This window comes from Vicia villosa, linkage group LG5 (genome assembly GCF_029867415.1).
Source record: "Vicia villosa cultivar HV-30 ecotype Madison, WI linkage group LG5, Vvil1.0, whole genome shotgun sequence".
In the NCBI taxonomy this organism is placed as follows: Eukaryota; Viridiplantae; Streptophyta; class Magnoliopsida; order Fabales; family Fabaceae; genus Vicia; species Vicia villosa.
The window spans coordinates 133,730,604-133,757,109 of NC_081184.1; the positions used below are offsets into that span (position 1 = coordinate 133,730,604).

At 36.4% G+C, this 26,506-nt stretch overlaps 1 protein-coding gene across 2 annotated transcripts; it reads right to left on the reverse strand.

Moving 5' to 3' along the window:
- Nucleotides 1-18,926: 18,926 nt before the first annotated feature.
- Nucleotides 18,927-25,256, reverse strand: LOC131602570 (probable E3 ubiquitin ligase SUD1). Of its 2 annotated transcripts, none has more exons than XM_058874717.1 (9): nucleotides 24,593-25,256; nucleotides 23,758-24,450; nucleotides 22,311-23,078; nucleotides 22,009-22,220; nucleotides 21,569-21,916; nucleotides 21,138-21,295; nucleotides 20,893-21,056; nucleotides 20,647-20,793; nucleotides 18,927-19,737 (listed from the first exon to the last, which is right to left on the reverse strand). In XM_058874717.1, exons 1-9 carry the CDS (start codon nucleotides 24,929-24,931, stop codon nucleotides 19,234-19,236), a joined length of 3,333 nt encoding a protein of 1,110 aa, XP_058730700.1. In that variant the 5' UTR covers nucleotides 24,932-25,256; the 3' UTR covers nucleotides 18,927-19,233. The 2 variants fall into 2 exon arrangements, with proteins under 2 accessions (XP_058730700.1, XP_058730699.1); XM_058874716.1 differs by having other exon boundaries at nucleotides 21,138-21,298; nucleotides 24,593-25,255.
- Between the last annotated feature and the right edge of the window lie 1,250 nt (nucleotides 25,257-26,506).

Below are 26,506 nucleotides of genomic sequence, written 5' to 3' on the forward strand. Positions count from 1 at the left end.
CAGGTCCTATAGCTACGTTTGCGAAACCGAAGGCAAAAGTCTTTTCCAATTCTGCAGAAAAAGAAGAAGATGACTCAGGGCCCAGGCGCGCAAAACGATTTGAAATTGAAAAGTTTTTCTGGTTTTGTTTATGTTATATCTGATTCGTCTAACCAACAAGTCACGCTAACCTGGCGTAGTGGTAGAAACGAATGTGCGAGGCTAAGAGGACGTGAGATCGATTCTCGTCTCCTTCAGTTTTTTGGATTTGTTTCTTTAACAATCCTTGGTGGAGGATCCGGTATAGTCAGTCTCACGCATCTAAGATGTATCCTCCACGTGCCAACCGTCCGATCATCATCATCCTCAATCCAACGCTTCAAAGCTACGCAGGTGCACCATGATCTGCATACGAGTGACACACAGGATCACAAGATTGTCTTTCCAGGTGCCTTCCGACTACGCGCCACGTCAAAAGAACGAAGCTAAGTTCTAAACCCTGTTTTTATTATTATTGATATTTATTTTATGTGATTAGGGTTTAATTTCCTCGTCAATAGAACTCCTCCTACACTTATATTTTTGTCAATTCTCTGATGATCAGGTTCAATGCTTAAGGCTCGAGACAAACCTTCGCCCATCAACCTTTATCAAGCGAAGCTAAGTTTCTTTTACCCTTTTTCTGTATTGTTATGTTTATTTTTAGGGTTAACCCTAGTTGCTTCTGAACAAATAATACACTCACTCTCTTCTGTTTATTCTTTCCTTTTCAATTTTCAGGGTTTGTCGACCGCCAAGGCTACGAGTGTTGGTAACCCTAAACCCTAACCTTGATATTTCCTGTTTTATTATTACTTATGTCAAACCCTGATTAAGGGATCCGCTGGTTACAATTTCCCGTCCCCATATTATTATTGCTTTTGTATATTGCGTGGTTAGTAATCTTAGGGAGTGCAAGCCTTAAACTGAATTAGAATAACTAATTAAAAGATAAATATCTGAATATAATCACGTGATTGTTGCACACACGCACCCTTTGGGGTAACCCCTCTGTTGCCTTGTTGCCTTGTTGCCTGTTGCCTTCGTGTTTTTGCAGAATAAGCCACGTCCCTCGAATTCGAAGATACCTCAGCCATGTTGCCTCGAATAAAGGTTATGAACCCTAAAAATGATGCTGCCTTCGATACACTAACATGACCTCGACCCTCGGAAGTTGCCTACGAATAAGGCTGAGGTATCTTCTGGTTGCCTAACGGAAAAATGGCTTATTCTGATCCTTACCTTAGACTACCTGCCCTTCTATGGCATGGGACAGTCTTATGGCAAAGGATGCTTCGATGACCCTTCAACCTCCAAACGAAAGGCTTCCTGCCCTCTTATGGCAAGGATAGACCCTTTCATTCTGAAAGGCAAAAAAGAGACCTATCATCTGAGTTTAAGGTAATTGCCCCTAATTGCCTTGCAATGCTCAAACCTTTTTATTATATTCTTTCTCATAATTTCTCAAAAGGGCAACGCTTATTCACAAGCTAAAGTCCCTATCTCTTTCATCTACATTTTCTAAACAAACGAGCAAGCAAAGCAATTAAGAGCCCATGGAAAACCATGGATGCAAAGGGTGCCTTACACCTTCCATTTGCATAAATTACCCCCCGAACTCAGATTTCTTAAAAGGTTTTTTTTTCTGTTTCTTTTTGCCTTTCCGAATATTGTTTGGATAAAATAAAAGTCGGTGGCGACTCTTGCTTAACCGCGACATTCCGATTAATAAAAAGTCAGTTCACCGTATTACAGAACTGGCGACTCTGCTGGGGATAAATTTCGATAAAAGAGGGGTTACCTTAAAAGTTTAGGATTCACTTAAAAATGTTTTCTATTGTTTGCTTTGTTTGCTTTAATTTTGCAGGGCTGTTTTGGGTATTTTGCTGTGTGAAAGATCCTAACCCGGATCTGAGTACCTTAGGTATATGGCATGAGATCAAGGAGACTGCACAACGTATACTGATGTGGTTGATCTGATGGCCATCGTTAGTGTGACACATTGGTTTGTCCTGGTGTTCCTTGGGATCCGACCTGAGGAAATGCTTGGCTGCCGCGTGGTGTCATTAAGCACTAATCTGCCCTTAGAACCTTAGTCGAACTTGACTTTGGCCTTTTAGAAAGTAGCGAGATGGCTGGCTTTGGTTCCGACTGAAGTTGGTTGATACTCGAAGCTACACTCATATGGACTGGACTTTCAGGACCTTTTCGGTTGGCGATTCGATTGCCGAACTGAGATAAGCGCCTTCGAGAAAGGTCAATGATATGAGCTCCCTAGAACCCGATCTTTATATAGGACAGGTTTGAACCGACTAAACTTCAGGGGGAGGGTACGCACCTTTTGACCACGTGCAAGCCTAACCATAAGGCAAAATTGTGTGACTTGTGTGACTTGCGTGACTTGTTTGTGTTTGCTACTAACTTTCATTTCCTTGCAGGTTTTGTTGAAAGGACCTGTTTGTCCTTATAATCTCACACTATGCCTAACAAACTTCATTCTCATAACATCATGACATCATGACATCATAAGCATAACATGATTAACTAACCCTTTCAAGGATCTTAGGAATTTAGGACGCACAAATTCAGGTGCTCTTATCAAGGACTGAATTCCTATCTAGGGGCAAGAGGATTTATTTTCCTCTGGCCACGTACCTTCCAATTCAAAGACTCAGTACCTATCAAGGGGCAAGAGGATTTATTTTCCTCTAGCCATGTGCCTTCAAATTTAAGAGTATCCCGAATCAGAGGCTATGACCCACTTGATATGGTGAGCTCGATTCTCAAAAGAAGGATGTTCAAAGACAAAGTTCATATTTCTTCAAACGAAGATGCGACCAAATCATTTCTAATGTTGCTAACTAAATTCCCAAGGATCCTTGAAAACATTTCATTTGCATTCATAACATCGCATAACAGGTTTCCTATGATGGGTTTCTCATCCTTCCTCGCTGTTTATTTCAGCATCATGGATCTCGAACAATCAGTTAAGGATCTCCAAGCTCAAAACACTGAGTTCCAAGCCTTAATTCTGAATTTGTCCAAGGGGCAAGAAGAGCTGAAAGCCATGCTGACTAAAAAGAAGGAGAAGAAGGGTAAGAAGACTAAGGTGAAAAAGCTTAGACCAATCTTGCAACTTAGGGATGCTGAAACCTCTGAAGACAGTGATGAGGATGAGCAAGATGATGATGCTAGTATCAAAACCGATGCAAAAAGTAACCACGATTCTGCCAAACTCTCTGAAGAAGAAGAGGACTATTACCATGAGGACGAACATCCCGATGACAAATACAAGATGTTAGAAGAGCGTCTGAAAAGTGTGGAAATTCAGAAGGTACCTAGGCTGGATTTTGAAGAGCTTGGACTTGTGCCTGGGGTCGTTATTCCTCCAAAATTCAAAACTCCCGCCTTTGCTAAGTATGATGGAGTCTCTTGTCCTAAACTACACTTAAGGTCTTATGTAAGGAAGATTCAGCCTCACACTGCTGATAAGAGGCTCTGGATCCATTTCTTTCAGGAAAGCTTATCTGGAACTCAACTCGAATGGTACTATCAACTGGAAAGTACCAACATCCATACTTGGGAAGATTTAGTTGTTGCCTTCTATAAGCAATACCAATATAATTCCGATCTCGCACCAACTCGCATGCAACTATAAAGCATGTCTATGGGACCCAAGGAAAGTTTCAAGGAGTATGCTCAGAAATGGAGAGATCTAGCTGGAAGAGTTAAACCTTCCTTGGCTGACAGAGAGATGGTAGATATGTTCATGAATACACTGACTGGTCCTTTCTATAGTCATTTGCTGGGAAGTTCATCATCTGGATTCACTGAGCTTATACTGACTGGAGAACGTGTTGAAAGTGGTATCCGAAGCGGAAAAATTCAGGTGGCTACTTCTTCCGGTACTATAAAAAAGTCATACAATGGGAGGAATGAATCTGACACTGTTGGGGCAATTTTGGTCTCTAATCAAGCATCGATACAACAACAAAACAACCAACGTAAACAAAGCGCATCCAAAAGACAATTCACAAAGATCAACATGTCTTTGACTCAAGTGCTGCAACACTTGTTGAAAGCAGAGTTACTTACACAGATAGCTCCTCATCCAAATCCCAACACTTCCTCCCCTCGCTATAATCCCAACGCGAGGTGTGCATATCACTCCAATAGTCCTGGACATGACACCGACAACTGCTGGACATTGAAGAATAAGATTCAAGACATGATCGATGCCGGGGAAATCAAGTTCGATCCTCCTGCAACTCCTAACATGATCACTGCTCCCATGCCTAATCACAACAAGAGTGCTAATACTGTGGATGGCTAGAAGGATGGACTTTAAGATCATTAGTTTTACTTTCAGTTGCAATTTCTTTTTTGCTTGTTTAAACATTCGACTTATGATAGACATTATCTGTTTTAATAATCATCATCAGTGCATTGCATATGTTTGTCTTGAGTAATTTATTTCGCTATCACTCATTTTAAATTATGTCTTTACTTTGCATATGTTTTATGATACTCAATTCCTGCTAAAGCTGTAAGCCTTTTGAGGGAGGATGACGAAAACGATACCGCAACTTCATACAGTATGCTTTTGAATGGACTATGTTGACGATGTACAGGCATTATTTCAATTCCTAAACAGTGGAGATATAAGGATGTTAATCCCTCGTCAGCCCCTTTGAGCCTAAGAAGTGGAAGTTTCTTTCTTGTAATAATTAAAACCCTTGATCATAACCTGGGGCAGGGTAGTTCTCAGTTAATTTGGCTGTGCATTCTATTTTAAGAGAATCAGACAGTACACCTTTCAGCAAAGGTTTCAATCACAAGCGTTCATCCGCACACATCAAAGAAGTGTCGGAAATGACAACCAAAAGCCAATAATGGTTCATCAATCATTAAGCAAGGCAGTCAATATCTTTCAAAAAAAAAATGAAAAAACATATATACAAAGAAAAGCCTGCTAAGTCAAAAATCAAAAAGATGACTTAGGCAAGAATCAAGGCATCCCGCTGACTGTAAGCTCAAAAGAGGCAGTTCAGACAAAAGTTAGGGATATCAAAAAGATGAAAAAAGAGAAGTCAATAAATTCCTGAACAACACAATGTTGTGACTACCCAAAGGAAGAAGTGACTGCCATCTCAAAAAGTTCTCTCTGCTGATGAACCATCATCATTATCAAAGGTGCAAATCCAAAGTCTCTTGGAATCTGAATGCGTAAGTTGAATTAACTAAGCTTAGGGCTGAAGAACATCACGAAGAAGGGGATGGGTATAAATAAATTTTGAGCCTTTATCCTTTGTTTCTTAAACCGTTAACCAAGCCACGTTACAACCCTTGAAAGTCCTAACTGAAGCATGGTTAGTTCGAAAGCATACTGTCACCAAAAGGCATCCCGACTCCTTAAGGTTTGCCAAAAATGCTGAGTTGATACTTCATTTTTACAAACGTCACGTTGTTATAAATAGCATGTTTTACAAATATCACGATTTTACATCTTTTGTTACTATTTTCAAAAAAAAAAAAAAATCAAGACAGACGTATGCATTGCATCTCATGAATTTATTATTAAACAAATTCTGCTACATAATTTCAAACGTTAGCAACAGAAAGAATTTGCACAGGGTACAACTAATGACAAAAAGATATCCCGACAGACAAAATTACTCCAAGAAGCAATGTCTCCTATGTATACAAGGGGGCATGGCACGCTTTGCCCAATTAATCTGGGGCAATCAAGTCAAGATTCGAAGAATCTCTCAAAAGCAAAAAGGTCAAAGGCATACATCCCAAATGGTTACAACTATTCCCCGGTCAATCTGGGACAATCAAATCAAGATTCAGAGAATCTCTCAAGGACGCCGAGTGTTCAATCATCATCCTAAGTTTGTGATTACTGGGGGCATGTCGCTCATGGTAAAGTCCTCGCGAGGCGAATCTTTCCAAAGTTCCTACTAACTGGGGCAAATCTATGCAAGTCCAATTTTTACATCTTTACCAAATACTCAGTGGCGTGTTCTAATCAAATCCAGGAATGGTAGTACTATAATACTGGGGGCAATGTTCAAGGCAATCCATGTGTTCCCGTAATTCCAATTTCATAAGATCATATACCCACAGAGTAATCATTAAGAAGATATCTTCAAACACTCTCGACAAGGAAATGGCTCCCCAACAAAGTTTACATCTTCAACACTACTGGTTCTCCAACACTTTGTTCTTCTCCAACATGGTTTACTAATATCTTTTATCCCCAGTCAGGGTACATTAAGTTACTGATCATCCCCAATCAGAAATCATAAATCCCCAGCTAAACATCTTCAAGACAAGATCAAACATCAAAATCACAATAATACAGAGACTTATTTTCTCAAAACACTCCAAAAGCATCAGTCATACATCATATATTCATACATTGCATACATTACCTCATAATAAATTCATACATAACATACACGTTTCTCATTTATTTTGAGAGACTCGTCACATAAATACATGCATCATGGCATTGCATGCTGCTAACTTTGTCTTTCAGGTAAATTCCCAAGCAGACGAGTATCATCAACAAAAAATTCCAATCAGATGAACATTCTGGAAGCATGACCCCCAGACCTCTGAAACATTCTTATCAGATATACATTCCGGAAGCTCGAACCCCGGACATTCTGAAAATTCCAATCAGATGTACATTCCGGAAGCTCGAACCCCGGACATTCTGAAAATTCCAATCAGATGAACATTCTGGAAGCATGACCCCCAGACCTCTGAAACATTCCAATCAGATATACATTCCGGAAGCTCGAACCCCGGACATTCTGAAAATTCCAATCAGATGAACATTCTGGAAGTGTGACCCCCAGACTTCTGAAACATTCTTATCAGATATACATTCCAGAAGCTCGAACCCCGGACATTCTGAAAATTCCAATCAGATGCACATTCTGGAAGCGTGACCCCCAGACTTCTGAAACATCCTTATAACTCCCATCTTTTGACACTCATTCAAGACACAAATCAGAAACAATCCAAGATCTAATTCAGTTACTACGAACGGTGCTGACACGATCAATCTCCAACAAATACTTCCCAGTGGATTCAGTCTAACGTACGACTCATCCTAAGTATATTCTTCAGATACGGTCTAACTTCGACGTATTCTAATTCTCAGGTCTATCAAGCCGGATGGCATCTTGAAGCCCATCTCCGACAAAGGTCCCTACTTCAGCTGAGGCAAATTTCTTGGTATTCTAGTGTTCAATCATCTTCCACCTTCAGATACCGACTGGCATACAAACCATTCTACATCTTCAGGTTTAAGATAATTGAACAGGGGCAGCTGTCATACCCCAAAATTTGCCCATACTATTTCTCTTATACAAATTCAAATCAAGGTTCAAAGCTCCAGGACACACTCTCCTAAAACAAGGCTCTAAAATTAGGGTTTGGTTCATTCAAAGGAAAGATCAAAAATCAACAATTCAAAAAGTTTCTAAATTAGGGTTTTGTATAGGAAAAGTTAACTGAACTTTGACCAGTCATAACTCCTACATGGAACATCAGAAATTTTCCATCCAAAGCTCATTTTGAAGGAAATTTGATTCTCTACAAATTTGTCTCTCACATGCCAAGTCCAAAAATGCTTCATTTGAAAGATATGGACTAAAACATCATAGGTCCTTTTCAAAAGTCAACAAAAAGACACTTTTTTCAAAAAGACATAAAATGAGCGTGGAAAATAATTTTGATATGAGACCAAAGACACTGGTTAGAGGACTCTCTAAGGTTTCTAAAAAGTCTTAGAATACTTCCATATCTTAAAAATTGAGGGAGATATGCCTTGTCAAAGTCGGTCGATTTTAAGAGAAGAAATATGAAACAAAAAGCCTCAAATTGAAGTTTTTTATAAAGGAGCCCAACTTTTTATGGCCCGATCTTGATCCATAAGTCATCCAAGACCTTAAATCCAATTTCCACGAATTTACTTAATTTATTTGATTTATTATGAATTTTTATTCATATTAAAAGTGATTAAAATCAAAATAGATCATATAAATTATAAAAAAATTGATTTGCTCTTGTTTCTAATCATTTAAATCATCAAAATCCCTCATAATTAATTCAAAATTCGTGCAAAAAGAGATTGATTGGAAAAGATTGGAAATTGACCAAGTTTAGAAAATTCATATTCAAGAATCCAATCAAATTTACAAGGATTGATTCACTAGGATTTTGGTGAGTTCTGGTAGCCCTAATTTCATCATATATAACCACATATTCGTTCCAGATGGGAAGGGGGCTTCATAAGGATTGTTGCAGCCAAGAACACCAAAAAAAAAGCTTGTGTTTTATATAGAAACTCAATTCGGTTTTCAGAGATTGGAAGAGATTCAAAGACTTTTGGAGGTTCAAACACATTCCTGGAGTGTTCTTGATCGATTCCCAATCACAATCGAAGTCTAAGACATCCAATATCGAAGCCTATATAACTCGGTTTGCTCTTGCTTTTCTTGATTTTCGATTCTAGCATTTTACGCATCATAAACGAAATTGGATTGCACAATGTTGTTCATTATGATGTTATCGTGCTGTTAGTATAATTTAATTGAAGATTGGCTGCGTATTTGGCGATTCACCATTGTTAGGTTTCCAAAGCTCCAAATTGGGAACCATGAATGTAAGCCAAATTGGACCATATTAATGGCGTCATTGGATTCAGGAAGAGAAAACGAGACAAACCACGGTCTCTTTGTTAATTTATATGGTGTATTGTGAGTTTTATAAGTTGCAGGTCCTATAGCTACGTTTGCGAAACCGAAGGCAAAAGTCTTTTCCAATTCTGCAGAAAAAGAAGAAGATGACTCAGGGCCCAGGCGCGCAAAACGATTTGAAATTGAAAAGTTTTTCTGGTTTTGTTTATGTTATATCTGATTCGTCTAACCAACAAGTCACGCTAACCTGGCGTAGTGGTAGAAACGAATGTGCGAGGCTAAGAGGACGTGAGATCGATTCTCGTCTCCTTCAGTTTTTTGGATTTGTTTCTTTAACAATCCTTGGTGGAGGATCCGGTATAGTCAGTCTCACGCATCTAAGATGTATCCTCCACGTGCCAACCGTCCGATCATCATCATCCTCAATCCAACGCTTCAAAGCTACGCAGGTGCACCATGATCTGCATACGAGTGACACACAGGATCACAAGATTGTCTTTCCAGGTGCCTTCCGACTACGCGCCACGTCAAAAGAACGAAGCTAAGTTCTAAACCCTGTTTTTATTATTATTGATATTTATTTTATGTGATTAGGGTTTAATTTCCTCGTCAATAGAACTCCTCCTACACTTATATTTTTGTCAATTCTCTGATGATCAGGTTCAATGCTTAAGGCTCGAGACAAACCTTCGCCCATCAACCTTTATCAAGCGAAGCTAAGTTTCTTTTACCCTTTTTCTGTATTGTTATGTTTATTTTTAGGGTTAACCCTAGTTGCTTCTGAACAAATAATACACTCACTCTCTTCTGTTTATTCTTTCCTTTTCAATTTTCAGGGTTTGTCGACCGCCAAGGCTACGAGTGTTGGTAACCCTAAACCCTAACCTTGATATTTCCTGTTTTATTATTACTTATGTCAAACCCTGATTAAGGGATCCGCTGGTTACAATTTCCCGTCCCCATATTATTATTGCTTTTGTATATTGCGTGGTTAGTAATCTTAGGGAGTGCAAGCCTTAAACTGAATTAGAATAACTAATTAAAAGATAAATATCTGAATATAATCACGTGATTGTTGCACACACGCACCCTTTGGGGTAACCCCTCTGTTGCCTTGTTGCCTTGTTGCCTGTTGCCTTCGTGTTTTTGCAGAATAAGCCACGTCCCTCGAATTCGAAGATACCTCAGCCATGTTGCCTCGAATAAAGGTTATGAACCCTAAAAATGATGCTGCCTTCGATACACTAACATGACCTCGACCCTCGGAAGTTGCCTACGAATAAGGCTGAGGTATCTTCTGGTTGCCTAACGGAAAAATGGCTTATTCTGATCCTTACCTTAGACTACCTGCCCTTCTATGGCATGGGACAGTCTTATGGCAAAGGATGCTTCGATGACCCTTCAACCTCCAAACGAAAGGCTTCCTGCCCTCTTATGGCAAGGATAGACCCTTTCATTCTGAAAGGCAAAAAAGAGACCTATCATCTGAGTTTAAGGTAATTGCCCCTAATTGCCTTGCAATGCTCAAACCTTTTTATTATATTCTTTCTCATAATTTCTCAAAAGGGCAACGCTTATTCACAAGCTAAAGTCCCTATCTCTTTCATCTACATTTTCTAAACAAACGAGCAAGCAAAGCAATTAAGAGCCCATGGAAAACCATGGATGCAAAGGGTGCCTTACACCTTCCCTTTGCATAAATTACCCCCCGAACTCAGATTTCTTAAAAGGTTTTTTTTTCTGTTTCTTTTTGCCTTTCCGAATATTGTTTGGATAAAATAAAAGTCGGTGGCGACTCTTGCTTAACCGCGACATTCCGTTGGAAAGCTTATTCAATTTCCTATCTAATAATGAATAAATATCAACAAAATTGATGACTTTTATCATATTTGTTTTGAGCCTTAACCATTGACGAGCTGCTTAAAATCGCGCGTTTGAAGCCGTGTCTTCGACACTTTATTGCTCATGCTCCAAATACACAAGAATACCTACAAAAAGACACAAAAACTATCAAACGGTATAAAAGTATATGAAAATGCAAATATTCACAAAGTATACATATTTATACACAAAACGGGGAATTATTCAACGAATATCAACAAAAGTCTCGATAAGTGTCACAAAACATATATACAAAATAAGTACATTTGGGCACTTATCAAACTCTCCCCAACTTGAACTTGATTGTCCTCAAACAAGGCCAAACAAACTTAATGAATCAAAAGTAATCAACCAAAGAATCATGTATCAACAAGGTTTGGAAAATGAAACAATTGTATGGTTCAAAATTCAACAATGTGAATGTAAAAGAATGCTTACCAGTATACTACAACGATGCATAAAAACGAAACGAATCCTAAGTACCAAAATCATACAAAACATTCTAAAACAAGACAAGCTCAATCAAGAATCACACCTAGCAAAAATTCACCGGTAGATGAAGAACACGCAAAAATGAGGGATTTTTTTACTCACCCAACAATCTTGCAAACAATAGACAAAATTATGCATTCATCCAAAAATCACATTGAAACTACAAAAGCAATAATCACAAGGGCTTTTTACGATTGTAATGTGGCTTGGTTAACAAACAAGGGATAAATCCTAAAGCTAATCGAAACAAAAACTTTATAAACCTAAGGGAGTAATTACTTCCACAAAGTTTCAAACAATGGAATTTCAATCAAACTTCTTCTTTCATTCCAAGTTTCACACCAAACACAATACTTATTGCACACTTTCATTCCATTCTCTTTTTGATTTTTTTCTTTTTCAAACTTTTTCTTTTTTCTTTATTTTTCTCTTCTTTTTTTTTCTTTTTCTTAACCTCGTAGAAACCAACCAGCCAAGCAAGTAATCAATCTCTCCCCAACTTGAATTCAACCAACATTAATGTGTGAATACTCCCTACTTTCTAAGGCAGGGTAAAAACTCATACATCAACACAAATTTGAGGGTTCAATAAAACAAATAATCAACATCCATGCAAAAATGATAACCAAACACTCATAGCAAGCATTAAGCAAAAACAACATGGACATTGACAAAAAGGCTCAACAGGGATAACAAAAGATCACTCACTCACAAGGTGAATTGACTATTTGGTTATGGTTGTTGTGCCCATACTTAAACATATGCCTTGATCACTTTCATGCTTTCACAAAATCAATACAAACAACAGACTAAACATAATAAAATCCAGTTAAAACAAGAATTGTTGGTCTCCTGCATATATGAACAATGGAAAGCTTCCTCACAAATGGTGGAAAAAGGGAACTAAAGTGATTCATATCATGAGCAAGTAATGCAAAAAGAATGAATGGCATGATTATTGTACAAATGACAAGTTTCCTAATCATGTTATGTTATAGAAAACAATAAACGAGTATCTTGCATGTACAACTTTGAACACTATCATTACCACACAATTGGCATATTGAAACAATCAAAATCGGAGAAATAGCAAATGCTATTTCAAGCGATCGGGCCAAAATTTGAATCCAAACAATAACAAAAAGAATTAAACATAACACTATTAATTACTATTAAATAGCCTAGATAAAAGTGGGAAAACGGAGGAGAACCAAGTGAACAAATAAAAAGAATTTAAAGGCTGAAAGTAGCAGGGCGCGCTAAGCGCGGTTGAGCGTGCTAAGTGCACTAAAAACTTAAAACCGCCCTAGAGCGCGTCGCGCCCTCCAGGTCGCGTGTCGCGCAGTGGAGACTGTCAAAACTTCTGAAAAACTCCCAGGCCGCGCTAAGCGCGGACCAGCGCGCGTAGCGTGCTACATCAAAAAAACAAAAACCAGTCCATAAGACTGCACAACTGGTGTGCCTCCACTTAACACCTAGACATCTCATTTTACACAACTAACAAAATTTACAAAAATCAAAACCGTTGGGGTGCCTCCCAACAAGCGCTTGTTTTACATCGTAAGCTCGACGCCTTTATTGTGCTCGGATAGTAGCTTCCTCCACGACACGCCGACGCTTTTTCCCCAACGTGAACCTAAAGAAAGTGTCTTAACCACACACAAACAAACATTACGAAACAAGAGAATATACAACAATACGTAAACAACACGTATTAACAAACACATAACGATAAGTAAAATCACGATTTTTACAAAAGTTTGGTGAAATTAACTAAACAAGTTGAAAAGTGAATATTTGAAATTAAAGAACTATCCGAATTCAACTTGTTTAAAAAGCCCACCAAACAAAATTAGAACATGTATATATACAATCCACTATACAAAAGTATACAAGTATAAGGAAATTCACAATATACGATATTCACAAAACTCAAAAACAAATAAACTATCGCAATGAGAATTCAATAAAAGCACCAATCCCTGGCAACGCCGCCATTTTGTTGAAGCGATAAAGCGGCAAGCAACAAAATTTTTGGAAGTATTTATCCAAAAAATTATCGTGTCCACGGAGATTAGTGCTATCGAATTGTCGTTCGATGGATTCTTAGTTCTTGAGTTTGGGTTAAATGGATTTTAAGTAAAAACGGAAAATATAACATTTGAACATAAAATAAATACATTCTTGATAGAGAATAACTTATTTGGTTTGAATCTAAACTAATCCTCACAAACTTAGATTTATCACTCCGCCACACTCAATTTACAATACTCGTCAAAATCACAATATATCTCTCACATTAATGTCAATTTCTGCAACACCGACGAGAGTTCAACCATATTGCTCGTTCGACGATGTCTCAGCCGATCGAACAACACCGATTAAGATTTGTAAAGCAAACTGTATACAACTAGTAGAAAAAGTAACAAACATCCATGGGTTTAGAATAATTTACATAAAAACTCAACAAAATAGAAATAAAAAGAGAAGAGAAGAAGAGGAACCAAACATTTCTTGGTTTGTCAACACCAATCGATGAAAAATTCGACCTCCGATCATCCGTATGCAAGCTCCAATGGTGTTTTCTAAGCTATCTAGACAAAAAAATGAAGGTTTGATGGATTGGGAACAAATACCCCAAAATCATAACCTAAAAAATATGTTTTACCCCTATTTATACACTTTTGAATCCCATAGAGCGCGCGTCGTGCCGACTGTGTTGTCATGAAAAAACAACTTTAGTAAAAATGCCATCACTTGAGAACCGTAACTTCGATTTGTGCCCGGTTCGAAGCGTTAGAAAGCTTATTCAATTTCCTATTTAATAATGAATAAATATCAACAAAATTGATGAATTTTATCATATTTTTTTGAGCATTAACCGTTAACGAGCTGCTCAAAATCGCACGTTTGAAACCGTGTCTTCGACACTTTATTGCTCATGCTCCAAATATGCAAGAATACCTGCAGAAAGACACAAAAACTATCAAACGGTATAAAAGTATATGAAAATACAACTATTCACAAAGTATACGTATTTATACATAAAACGGGGAATTATTCAACGAATATCAACAAAAGCCTCGATAAATGTCACAAAACATATATACAAAATAAGTACATTTTGCCACTTATCATAAGTATGACCTGCTAAAATATTTAAAGCTTAAGTATGACATGTGGTATATCATACGTTTATTTTTCAGCCAGAGTCTGGCCTTTTTGAAGGCCTCATTAACCTACTAGCCTACGTACAAGCTTATATCATATGAACATATGTCAATAAACAATTCAAGTAATATTTAAAAAGACTAGAGAATCAAAAGTACAATGAGACTAAATGTTTGTTATTGACTTATTTGAGCTTACATATTAGCATAAGATTGAGAGGTTGTTTGATTGGGATAACTTTTGACATTATTTTAACTTATTTTTATAAGTTTTTTAAAATAATTAAGCTTTACTTTTGTATTTTAATGTAAAATACAAAATACAATATAAAAATAATAATGTATTATTATTTATTAAAATATGTCGATCTGATAAGCTTAAAAGATTATTCTTATGGTCTGTGGCCTAGCCTATTTAACTAAGGAAGTTTCTTATCCCACCCTATAAGGTGGAAAAGAACTTTATGGAAATCCGAAAATGCCTCTCAGTTCCAGAGATTTATTTCCGGATGCACCTTTTACATAACTCAATAACGCACAAAATCAGCGTCATCCCATTTCCAAACAAAATATAGTTCCAAAGATGTATCTCCGGACCAAAGGCTTCAATCCATCATTGGGTGAGCATCTTAGTGTAGTTTTTGAAAAATTATTTTCGAAATTTTGAAGAGGGAATTCAAAAATAAGTCACCTTTGCATCTCAGGTTTTTTCAGAGATGCATCTCTGGAATTATCAAACGTAAATTTGCTAAAAATAGTCACTTGCATGATAAGACCCCATACCCTTTTGTTTCTAAAAATCTTTTCAAAAACTCTTTCATTCTCAATCAAGATTTTCACTCTAGAACTTCATTCTTGTGTTTCATCACATCAAAAGGAGCATAAGAAGTTGGAGTTTAAGGTAAACTTCATTTATTTCAAGTTTTATTGCCCACATTAATATTGTTTTGTATTTGAAAAACTTACGTTTAATCTGAAAATGTATTTCCGAATTCAGTATGAACTCCTCCGAAAAAATATTTTTGGATCCTGTAAGTCTTCATTTTCCAACAGTCTATTTTCAATATGAATTGTTTTAAGTATTATATGCTATTGTTATCCTTAGCTATGGTGCACCCTGATGTTTTTCGAAAATATATTGTGTCTTCGGATGCCAAATGTGTTGTTCTAAAGGAGGCAGATGTTGGCAATCAATTTAAAAATAAATAAGAGTTTGAATTTTTTTTTATCACATGTTTCAATGGATTCGTACGAAGGCATCCAAATTGGGGTTTGGTGTTGTAATCAGAAGGTTCGATAATGGTTCGGACAGAAGAGGTGCATTTGTGACATTGACATGCGAAAAAAGTGGGAATTGAGGAAGATTGCTTATCCGAAAAACCACAGACTTTAAACCACCCTCTCAACTGGTAAAAACAAAAGATGCTCCTAAGAAGATCAGACCTACACCGAGTAACAATTCAATGATACGGTCTCTTTCATATTTTGAACATGTTGATAAACTTTTTCCGAATTCACCAACTCCGAAATCTCAAAAAAGTGTTTTCAAAGGAGCTTGCATTAACAAACCACCTCATTCACTGTCTTGACCAAAAATTCTATTCATTGACGAGATGTTAATTTTTATGCACAAATACATTGAACATATCGTCAATGTAGGGGTAATTACGAATTTCGAGCAGTTTCTGCTTTGCTCTATAAAAGAGAAGAGGATCACACATTTGTTCGCCATCAACTTATTCAAGAGTTAGGGGGCCATATAGAATTATACACACGACTATACGGGAAAAAAGAAAAATTTGAAGCAATTTGTCAACTCTTGTTCCTTGCATTAGTGGACCTGCATCGGAGGATAAATGGATGCACTTCCCTGAAATGGGTCATCTCATAGCAAGTGTGTATGATAGAGTGTGTATTAATCTTACAAGATATAGTTTCCCATAAATATTTTTTCCACTACGCACTACCTCACCTCAAAATCCAAATGATCGTATTATGCGTGTTGGGTGAATCTCAAACCAGCGGAATTTTGTTCAAGTTTATTTCAAATCAGAATGCCCTATACCACTTAAATCACCATAGTGGACAACTCATTCAACAACCAAAGTCAAGACTTGGCCGAACCATTTTGTTGAAAGGATGCAAGAGTTCACCAAATTGATCGAGATTGAAAGAAAGTCTTTCGATTTATTTTAGTTTTTCGTTATCAAGTTTATTATATGTAATCTTGTATTAATGTTAATGATGTCTAATACATACATTTTGAAGTTTGTTAATAAATTATGCATTTATTACATGTTTTATTTTTGTCTAGAACAGAATTTTAGCCTGTTCTGCGAGATTCTGAAAATACATCTCCGGATTAAGATAATAGGGTGGTACCAGAGATGCATTTCCGAAACATTCCCTAATACAAGATAGAATTTTTGAGGTCCATAATTATCTACAAATACTATAAATATGGGACACCTGTCTCATTGTTTCATACCAAAACACCAGGGCCGGCCCTGGGCCAGGGCAAGCAGGCCCATAGCCCAGGGCGTCACAAAAAATAGGGCCTCAAAATTTTAGTTCGGGCCTTTGAAAAATTAAATATTATATAATTAATATAATATATTTCAATAAAAATGCAAAGCTAGTACCTTATCCCAGCGGTTGATCTTGTCAATTGATTCTATCCAACTTTTGAGTTTTGTGTTCGATACTTGGTTATTGCTTTGTTATTTTAGCAATTGAATTATTTTAATTTGACAACAAAATTGGTCTTTCAAGCTTATTTTCATTTTGAAAGCTTTGTTATTTTAGCAATTGAATTATTTTAATTTGACAACAAAATTGGTCTTTCAAGCTTATTTTCATTTTGAAACTACAACAATTTATCCTACAGTAACTTAGAATTTTAATAAAACATTTAAAGTTATTTATTATTAAAATATCACTTAAATATAATATTATTTTTTAAAAAAATTAATATTTTTGGATATATCATTTTTAAAAACTATATGATTTTAATTATAATATTATATTTAATGATAAAGATTTAAATAATTAGATATCAAAATTATTCTTTTAATTTATAAAAAATAATTATAATAATTTCTAATATTTTTTTCAAAAAATTTCTCATATAATATTTTAAGATATGTTAGAACTTTTTTGTCTCACAAATATGCAAGAGTTAAGAATTGGAATCAGAAATTTAATCTAATCCTTAAATCGAAAGATGAAATCAAACTCGTACAATTGAAAAATACAAGTTCTACAATGACCAAGCAAGTTAATCAAAAATTTTGTTCGTTTGTGTTTTTATATTTATATATAATCATTAACCTTTAATTTAAAAATAGAATAAAAAAATCAAAATTTAAAATTAGTTGCTCATTTTTTTCTCAGGGGTCCATTTTTATTATTCGCCCCAGGCCTCTAAAAAGTCAGGACCGGCCCTGCAAAACACATTACACTAGAATGAACATCGTTTGACATGTCGCAAATGTCCACATTAACGGTGTAAATTCCTCAATTGACTTTAAGAAAATGAGTACACCCCTTCTTAAAGATCTTAAACATACTACATAATCTCCTACCATACGGTGACAATTAAAAAATTGTGAAGATCGAGTTATCGTTCACTATCCTTTGACAACAAAAGAAAAAATGAGTTCAACAACTTTAAACTGAAGATAGATGTAAATTTAAGGATTATGTGAAACATTTTTCTGTTTAGAAACTAAAGTTTCAATGAGATGGATGCGACAATTTTGAAATCGGGCAAAAGATATTATGAAGACGTTGCAATGTCCACTTGAATATTGAAATGTAATGTTTGATCTATGCAACATCACCTATGTAATGTTTTTTTATATTCTCAATAAAATTTTGGGTTAATGAACTTTTTGGTCCCTCTAAATATTGCAGATTTCGTTTTTAGTCCCTCTAAAATTTTCCTTTAAGAAATCGTCCCTTCAAAATTTTTCATCTAAACTATTGGTCCCTAACGTCAAATTTGCTAGAGATTAGCTACGACTTTAGCCACCGATTAGCTACGAAATTTGACGTTAGGGACCAATAGTTCAGAAGAAAAATTTTGAAGGGACGATTTCTTGAAGGAAAATTTTGGAGGGCTAAAAACGAAATTTGAAATATTTAAAGGGACGAAAAAGTTCATTAACCCTAAAATTTTTATTTTGTCAACCTACACCTTTTATATTTCTTTTTGTTGTTCTGCCTCTATTTTAGTATAATACAAAAATACAACTTTGTATTGTTTACATATATGCATTTTTGGATGCAACACAACTAGACGTGTTTCAGTTTCAGGTTTAATTGTATGTTTTTGAATGTGTCCGAAGATGCATCTCTAAAATCTAGAAACATTTATTGTATTTTTACGTTATGTGTCAGTAATACATAGAATACATTAAAAAATTCCCTTACTTAAATAGACTTATAAAATAACCAAGACCTTTTCTATTTTAAAAAAAATCTAACATTGGCCTGTGTATGGGTTGGAAACCCTGATCAGGATACCTAAATTTTGTATGACAATTGTAATCCCAAAAAAAAACAACACAAATTTTGTTCTTAACATGAGGCACTGAAAATGCTCTAATACACTTAAAATATACGCTGTAAAACAATACACGGTGAATTAACGACATTAAATTTCTAATTAATTATCTTACCATCTATCTTGCATGCATTCTGTTTCTGTTCCAAAAAAAAAAAACTCTACATTTTTATTATCCTACTACTAGCTAAATTATTTAAGATGCACAAACTGTTTATCTCGACTTAAGTACAGTTGTCATGACAAGAAGAGTTAATACTATCCATCAACAAACACGTGTGTATAGAGTATTGTATACATTCATATAAGCTACTCATGAAGAACCATGCCAGCCCGAGACTTAACATATCCTAGAGTTTCTTTCCTTCCTACCTGAAATATAATTCACTCAGCCTGCCTGTTGATTTATGCGCCTCAACCGGAGTCCAACATCCGCATCGTGATCTTGTTGATTTAAATCTGTACCCAGTAAAATAGTATCCTGCACAACTGCAGAATCTTCTGCTTCATTTGCCTTCTCAACATGTTCTCCAAAGTTATGCAATCTCCGGCCAATAAGATATCGGTCATCACGTATTGAATTGTGGAGATTTGTGAACCAGACGTGAAATCTCTTGGCACAAAAGCATAAGAAACTGAAAGAGAGGCATCCCAACCATGCAAACCGGTAGACAGCAGAATTGACTACTAATGGGTACCCGAGTACTGGAAACATACCTCTGGCCAAAACGTAAGGTACACATAATGCTGTCAATAGTTTCATTATGATAGGTAGTACAATCTCTCGTAGGACCCAAAGGCCTTGAAGCCTGGAGAAACCATCATCTCTCACCCTCTCAAATTTTACTCGCCAACTTTCATCCATTAGAGGCATCATGTGGTCCAACATAACCTAATCAATAAACCAAGTCAGTACTAGAAAAACATAAATGAACACAGTTGATTGCTACCATACCAAACCTTGCAGAGACAGATAACGTAACACATTTATGAATAACCATTGACACATAAAACAAAGGAAGTTGGCAAATGATGGATAGAGTCTGAAAAAGAAACAAGCATTATAATATCCCAATTATTAGTTAGATGTGAAAACATTTTGACACTTTCTTTGGTTGATAATTCTCATCAGCTGAATGGAAATCCAACATCTAAAAACTTTAGAAGGTAAGAAACTAAGATCATAGCTCAACAAACTTTTCCCGGTCACATTTCCAAGTAGCATTTCCAGGTAGCGCACTCAGTGAGCCTTTATCCTGAAATAAAACTTCATATATCCAATCATATTCATTTTACTGATTTTATAGAAATTGGCATTCATGATTCATCAACCCTTGCCAATTTAATTCCCCGGAAAAATCATAATATCATTAGTAAAAAAATATCCTACTAAGATAGAAAAAATACATTATATATGGCAAAATAAATTATAGATTCTAACAAACAAGTCCTATGTCTCACCGAATGAGAGTACCACTGGGATAATATACTGCCTATTTCATGCTTTGATGTCAACCTTAACATAATTGGTCCCAAGCCCGTATTAAAGAGGAACCAATTCAAGAAATTTTCTTCACTACACAGGAATTTGTTGTATCAATATATTATGGTTATTACTTGAGTACAGTAGAAGACCATATATTCTAAACAAAATGGAGATCGGTAACATCATAACACTCATTAATTGAATGCATATACCATGAAGCATTTAAACAAGTTAATAAAGGTTTCATACATGAATTAAAACCAATCAACAGAAGATTAACAAGGGAAATGCTCATAATGAAGAAAACAAACTCACCAATCTAGTCCATATCTTGAGAAATATAAGGCCTAATGCCCAGTCTTGATAAAGGAGGAATACTGGACTTTCATCCACTGGAACTCTCATTGGCACAATGACCAAAAGCTCAAAGAGAAGCCCAATAAGAACAGGGATGACAAATATCTGAAACCAGGAAAAAGGTATTGATCATAAAAATGAAAATTTATGCGTTACAATAAAGTTAGGTTCAGTAACATGATCAGTAATAGAAGTCATCCTTACCCATATAGACAAAAGTGCAGAACTCTTCATAACAATACTACACCACTTCCATATTTGGTTCAACAAAACGGAAGTCCTCCTTTTTCTTACTTGCTCGATTGAGTATCTAACTCCAGCAACAGCAGTCCAGATCACATAACTTCCAATGATGAAGGCATACAGATCTATCAAACGAAATAAAATCACAAATATTTTCAGAGTTATGAAGCCCATAGCTAAAGAAATCAGTTCAATCAAATGCTTACCGTTGCACTTAATGCCATGAGTTATAGGAAGACGAGGAATGGAGTTAAAAAGCACCCTTCCCAGTGATATTGGTACAACTACCAGGGAAGAGTTGAAGACAAGGAGAGTCATCCAAGCAATGACAAGTAAAAGAACAATGCGAAGCACAAAGGCGTAACTGCTACAGTCATAGCAAATATCTAATCAGATGATAGCAGAGTAATACAAACACATGCTAATACAAAAAAAAAAAAAAAAAACTAATGACTCCAGTAGAATTCCATGCATTACATTACGCAAAGGCAAAAACCATGAAAAAAAAAAAAACCCATCCTGCCTTCTACTTCCACCCCCCAAAGACAAAATATACATAATTAAATAGATAGACACAAATGAAATATTGGATGATTCATAATCAAAGTTGTAGGATTTTGATTTGTAAGGAACTCACTCAGAATCAGAATGTTCATCATTTTCATACTCCTCTACATCTGCATTAGTGACTCTGTTCAAATCATCACCTGCAAATGGCATCATACCCTGATCGTGTACCCCTGCTTGTACTATCTGTAACCTTTCCTGCCTACCTCGCTCCCCATTTCCATTTTCTTGATTACCATCATCATCAGGTCTAGGCAGTAAGAAATCGGTTAAACCAAGTGCCCAACCAACTGCCGTAAACCAATAACGAAGTAGGGATTTAACAGTTGTCCTCAACTTAAAATGCTCAACAGCAAATGGTATACAAATCTGAAAGAGAAGCATGTTAGCTGGAATTTCGGTGAAGGGATCAGATAGCCTGCAAAAATACACATACTCAAGTTTAACAACTGTAACAGAAAACTTTGTAAATTGTGTCAACTGCTAAAATTGCCCAAGGGGCCAGCTTACGATATTTCAAGTGGAAAAATGGAAGGTGCCATCCTCATTGAAAGTTTAACTGGCAAAAATACCAGCATAACAATCAAACTCCCATAAACTGCAACAGATAACAAAACCCTGCGAGCATGTTTGTGCACAGGATCATCTATCAGATCACGGAATGGATTATAGTTTGGATCAGCGGGATCTCGAAGGAAGTACAAAACCCCATTCCGCAAAACCTGCCGTTCAAAACAAATTCATCATATGAAACAGTGCTTAAAAAAGTTTATCAAAGCTTTAAAGCATTATATCATGTGACAAGAAGTTACCCCTCTGAGAAGGCTGACAAATATGCTAATTTGTAGCATGTACACAATCCCTACAACCCAATGCATCAATGAGCTTGCTAAAGGAGAGGCAGAGAAGAACTGAGCTCTGTGAGCCATTGTTTTCCCAAACATATGTATTGTACAAACATCGAGCCACCACCCACACATCAGGGGAAACACCCCTAGTTCAATAACTAATAAGAAAGCAACCTTTACCATGGTCATCAAATGCCTCATTGCTGCCAAAAACTGCCTGAAGAGAGATGGAATCGTCTCTGCTATAGAAGCAATGCCATAAAATCTTCCTGCCGTCAAAGGCTCGCCCTTTGTGTAACGAATTAAAGCAACAATGCCAAAGTAGCAGAAAATTAGAGTCAATATGAAAATGTATCCAATAGCCAGAGTAGTAACATCAGAAATCCTGGAAGTTCCTACAGACCCTCCTTTTAAGATATCAGCTGAAACAGATGCACTTATATTGTTTGACATTTCACTCAAATCACTTGCATTCACTTTTAGCATTTCTGCAATCTGACCAATTGACCCACTTTCTTGAGTATCAGATGATAAATTTTTAACAGCTGTTAATGCATTTTTTAATGTGATATTTGCTAGGGAAAGAGAAGTGTCTGTAGATGGGACTACCACTGATAACACAGGGACACTGCCAGTTGAAAAGAACCATGATAAATAATGAAGAATGATGCGGCCTAATGAGAAGGGCACAAAGATTACAACCCCAAGGAAAATCATATTGCTTGCCAGCACCTGCATAATGAGCATAGCATTCAGTTCGCAAATAATAAACATAAATAGAAAATTTATTTCATTGGAGGAAGAAATACATTCAGGTTTTTCAAATAAAGCTAATCCAGAAGAAGTCACAATGCACAAAACGAAGAGATTATTGTATCAACGCAATGAGCAATTAAAATTGGAAAATGGTCACCCATAAAATACTTGCTTCAGTTGACGATTCGAGATTTTACACTATGAAACAAGCAATTGCATCAACAGAATGACCAATTAACTAGGACATATATTCAGAAAAGTGAATTAAACTTGTTGCAACAGTGAAAACTCAGCCACAATCAATTTCAGCAAACAGAAGATTGAGGTTTATACAACTACAAGCCCCTATTGAAGTTGGGTGTTAAAAGGTCCTTCAATATGCTCATCCAAACAGGGAAAATATGTTTTCTGAGTTCTATACGCAGTAGGGTGTAAATAACAACAAAAAAAACGTAAGTTTAAAAGGTGGCAAGTCAGGACCAGGATTAAATGGTCATTGAAAAATAACTCAACAAAGAATACCCATTTTCTATGAGTAACTATGAGTTAGATTTTAACCAGGGAAGATTACCGATTTTCTATAGACAAAATAGTATCAAGACTACCAACACTGTGATAAATGAGTACCAAACATTGAATTTTTTAATAGACTTACAGTAAATGCATTTTCAACCAAATGAAAAACAGGACCCTGCATGCCAACAAGTTCATCAAAGGGAACATCCTCTGCTCCATCAGCATCATCCAGACCATCAAACATCTGTTCAACATGAGCCTCAAGACGTGCTGCTTGCATCTCCCATCGTGCGGCGACATTTTCAGCATTTCTTCTAATTACTTGACCTGCTCCTGCAGCTCCTTGTGCTCCACCAGCATCTTCTCCATTTGCATCTCCATTAACATTACGGTTAGCTTGCCCGGGAGGCCTTCTAGCAACTCGAGCACCATTTCTGTCAACTTCTTCATCTCTATCAGCATCCTGTCCCCCCATTTCTCGCAAATGCCTAAAGTAATCTCTCAAAGAAGTGGCCCCAAGAAAAATGAAGACAATGCTTGCAGAAAGCAGGAAACCATGGAGACAATCAGTCAGAATAACAGCTGTCGACAAATGGCTTAAGAATAGCCTCTGGGCTTCACCAAAACTCCTCACAAAAGCTAACCGCCATATCCAGAATGTTATGAAAGGTATAATTAAGAGCCACACAGATAGCACAAAACTCAGACGCACAAAGAATTGCAAGACATGGCAAGCTTTCATCCCCATTCCAACCACAAATTCTTGAAAAGGCAGCCTAGCAGGAGCATTCTCTGCATACACAGGTGAGAAGGAGAATGGATGCTTGCAGACCTGCAGCACATGATAAGCACATTAAAAAAAAGAGTGGTTCATTTTCTTCACAATTAATTTCCACTGTCAAGTTCAAAACTGCTGGCTTTCATAAACAGTATCAAAGATAAGAACAAGAACAATTACGAAAAGAAATGGTAACCTCGCATTGACGAGCGTTGCTATGATTAAGCCACTGAAGAAGACAATCTTGATGCACAAACTTGATGCTACCACTACATGCGCAAGGATACCGGAGAGGATTATCGGCTTCGCCAGGGTTCCGGCATATTCGGCAAACATCCTCCTCATCTTCGTCATCGTCGTCATACTTAGAAGGTGGCGGCGCCGTCGATGTGGTGGCTTCGATCTCCTTTCCCTTGGAGCCGCGTGGAGACGAAGAGGAAGAGGATGTGGAGGAGGCAGACGGAGAATTCGCAAGCGTATTGGCGGCGGTAGGGCTACCGTCGAGGGAAGGCGGTGGTTCGTTAGCGATCTCCATCACGACCGGGGACCGAGTCCGCGGTGAGTCAGAGCGGAGCGGGTCAGAGACCGAGTCGGTGGAGGGTGATAAAAAAAGAATTAAAAAAAAAAGGGAAAAGAGAGAGTTGAGAAAATGATGCGAGATGAGAGGGTGATCGGAGATTGCCGTGAGAATTTTCGGTAATTCCGGGATTGCCCTCGTTCGGCGATTTATATTTGTGTGTTGGTGATGTATATGGTTATGGGGGATTTTGATGACGTGGAGATTTCTGATTAGTGTGTAGTTGTTAATTTTTATGTTAGGGAAGATGGTTATGGTGGTTATGCCATCGCCTGCGTGGAGCTTTTTTATTTTTATTCAAAGGCGGTGCTTTTATTCATAAACGCGTGTTTCTATTTATTTAACATAAATATTTTAAAAAGTAAAATATATTTCTTTAATCTTAATGGTTAAGTATTTTCTTGGTTTTTTAATCAATATTAATATTTAATTAATTTTAGAAAGAATTTATTACTATTAAATTTAATTTTAATATATTTTATTTTAATAAGTCGGTTTTTTTTTTCAGAATTTTATTTTAGACAAAAATTTATAATTAATTATAAGACTTTCCAAAGACTAGATAGTCCTCTCGACCTGACAATCTGTGTGGATGATAAGCAGAACTCAACTTCAGTTTAGTACCTATGGCTTCCTGCAAACTCTTCTAGAACCTCTATGTGAATCTCATATCTCAATCAAAAAGAATACTCGAAGGAATACCATGCAAGCTAACGATCCTTTCAATATACACTTCAACTAACTTCTACAATGAATAGTTGATCTTCATCGAAATAAAATGAGTTAATTTAGTCAATCAATCAACTACAACTCAAACCGAATTATTTCCCTTGGAAGTCTTAGGCAATCTATCCACTAGAAATACCGACAGTGTTCACAAACATGTCGCGCACACAAATATAGTCTCGCTTACAACCTAGGCCTAACGAACCGACCTACTCTAGTACCAACTATGTAACATCCTAAGTCCCTGACGCACATTTTATAAAATAATTAGAGTTTACCTTCACCAATAAGGTGTCACACATTCTCAGCATAAAATATTTTCACAACTTAAACACATCGTAATGGAATTTATAAAACATTTTAAACAACATCTCATAGTCTCAAATAGAATTAACTTCAAATTGAATTAAATATTAGTTTCATAAAAATTTAACAATAAGCTAAATAAATAATTATCTCATCCCTAGTGTTACACTATCAGAACGACACCAAGTACTAAATAGAATGGAGAAAATAATAAACGAATAAGGCACGAGCCATCTTACATACAACAACATCCAAGGCTCATTGGTCTCTACTTGAGTATCTGCATCATTGGCGTAAAGTCAACACAATAAGAAAATAGGGGGATGAGAATACGCTCAAAATATGTTAGTGGTTCAAAAGAATACAATGGTAGATATCATCAATAATAATCATTAACAATTGATTATTCACACAACACAATGATAATCAATTCATAATGCAAGTATGTATGCAATGTGATTCAACTCCTCGACTCTAAATGCATGTGGTACCAAATCTTTA

What these genes read in the sequence shown, in the direction of transcription:
- LOC131602570 (XM_058874716.1), bottom strand. Translation starts at nt 24,931, where the DNA reads ATGGAGATCGCTAACGAACCACCGCCTTCCCTCGACGGTAGCCCTACC. An exon ending in GATGAACATTCTGATTCTGA is followed by an intron (nt 21,299 to 21,568) that starts GTGAGTTCCTTA and finishes CTATGACTGTAG; the next exon opens with CAGTTACGCCTTTGTGCTTC. An exon ending in CTGCACTTTTGTCTATATGG is followed by an intron (nt 20,794 to 20,892) that starts GTAAGGATGACT and finishes TCCTGGTTTCAG; the next exon opens with ATATTTGTCATCCCTGTTCT.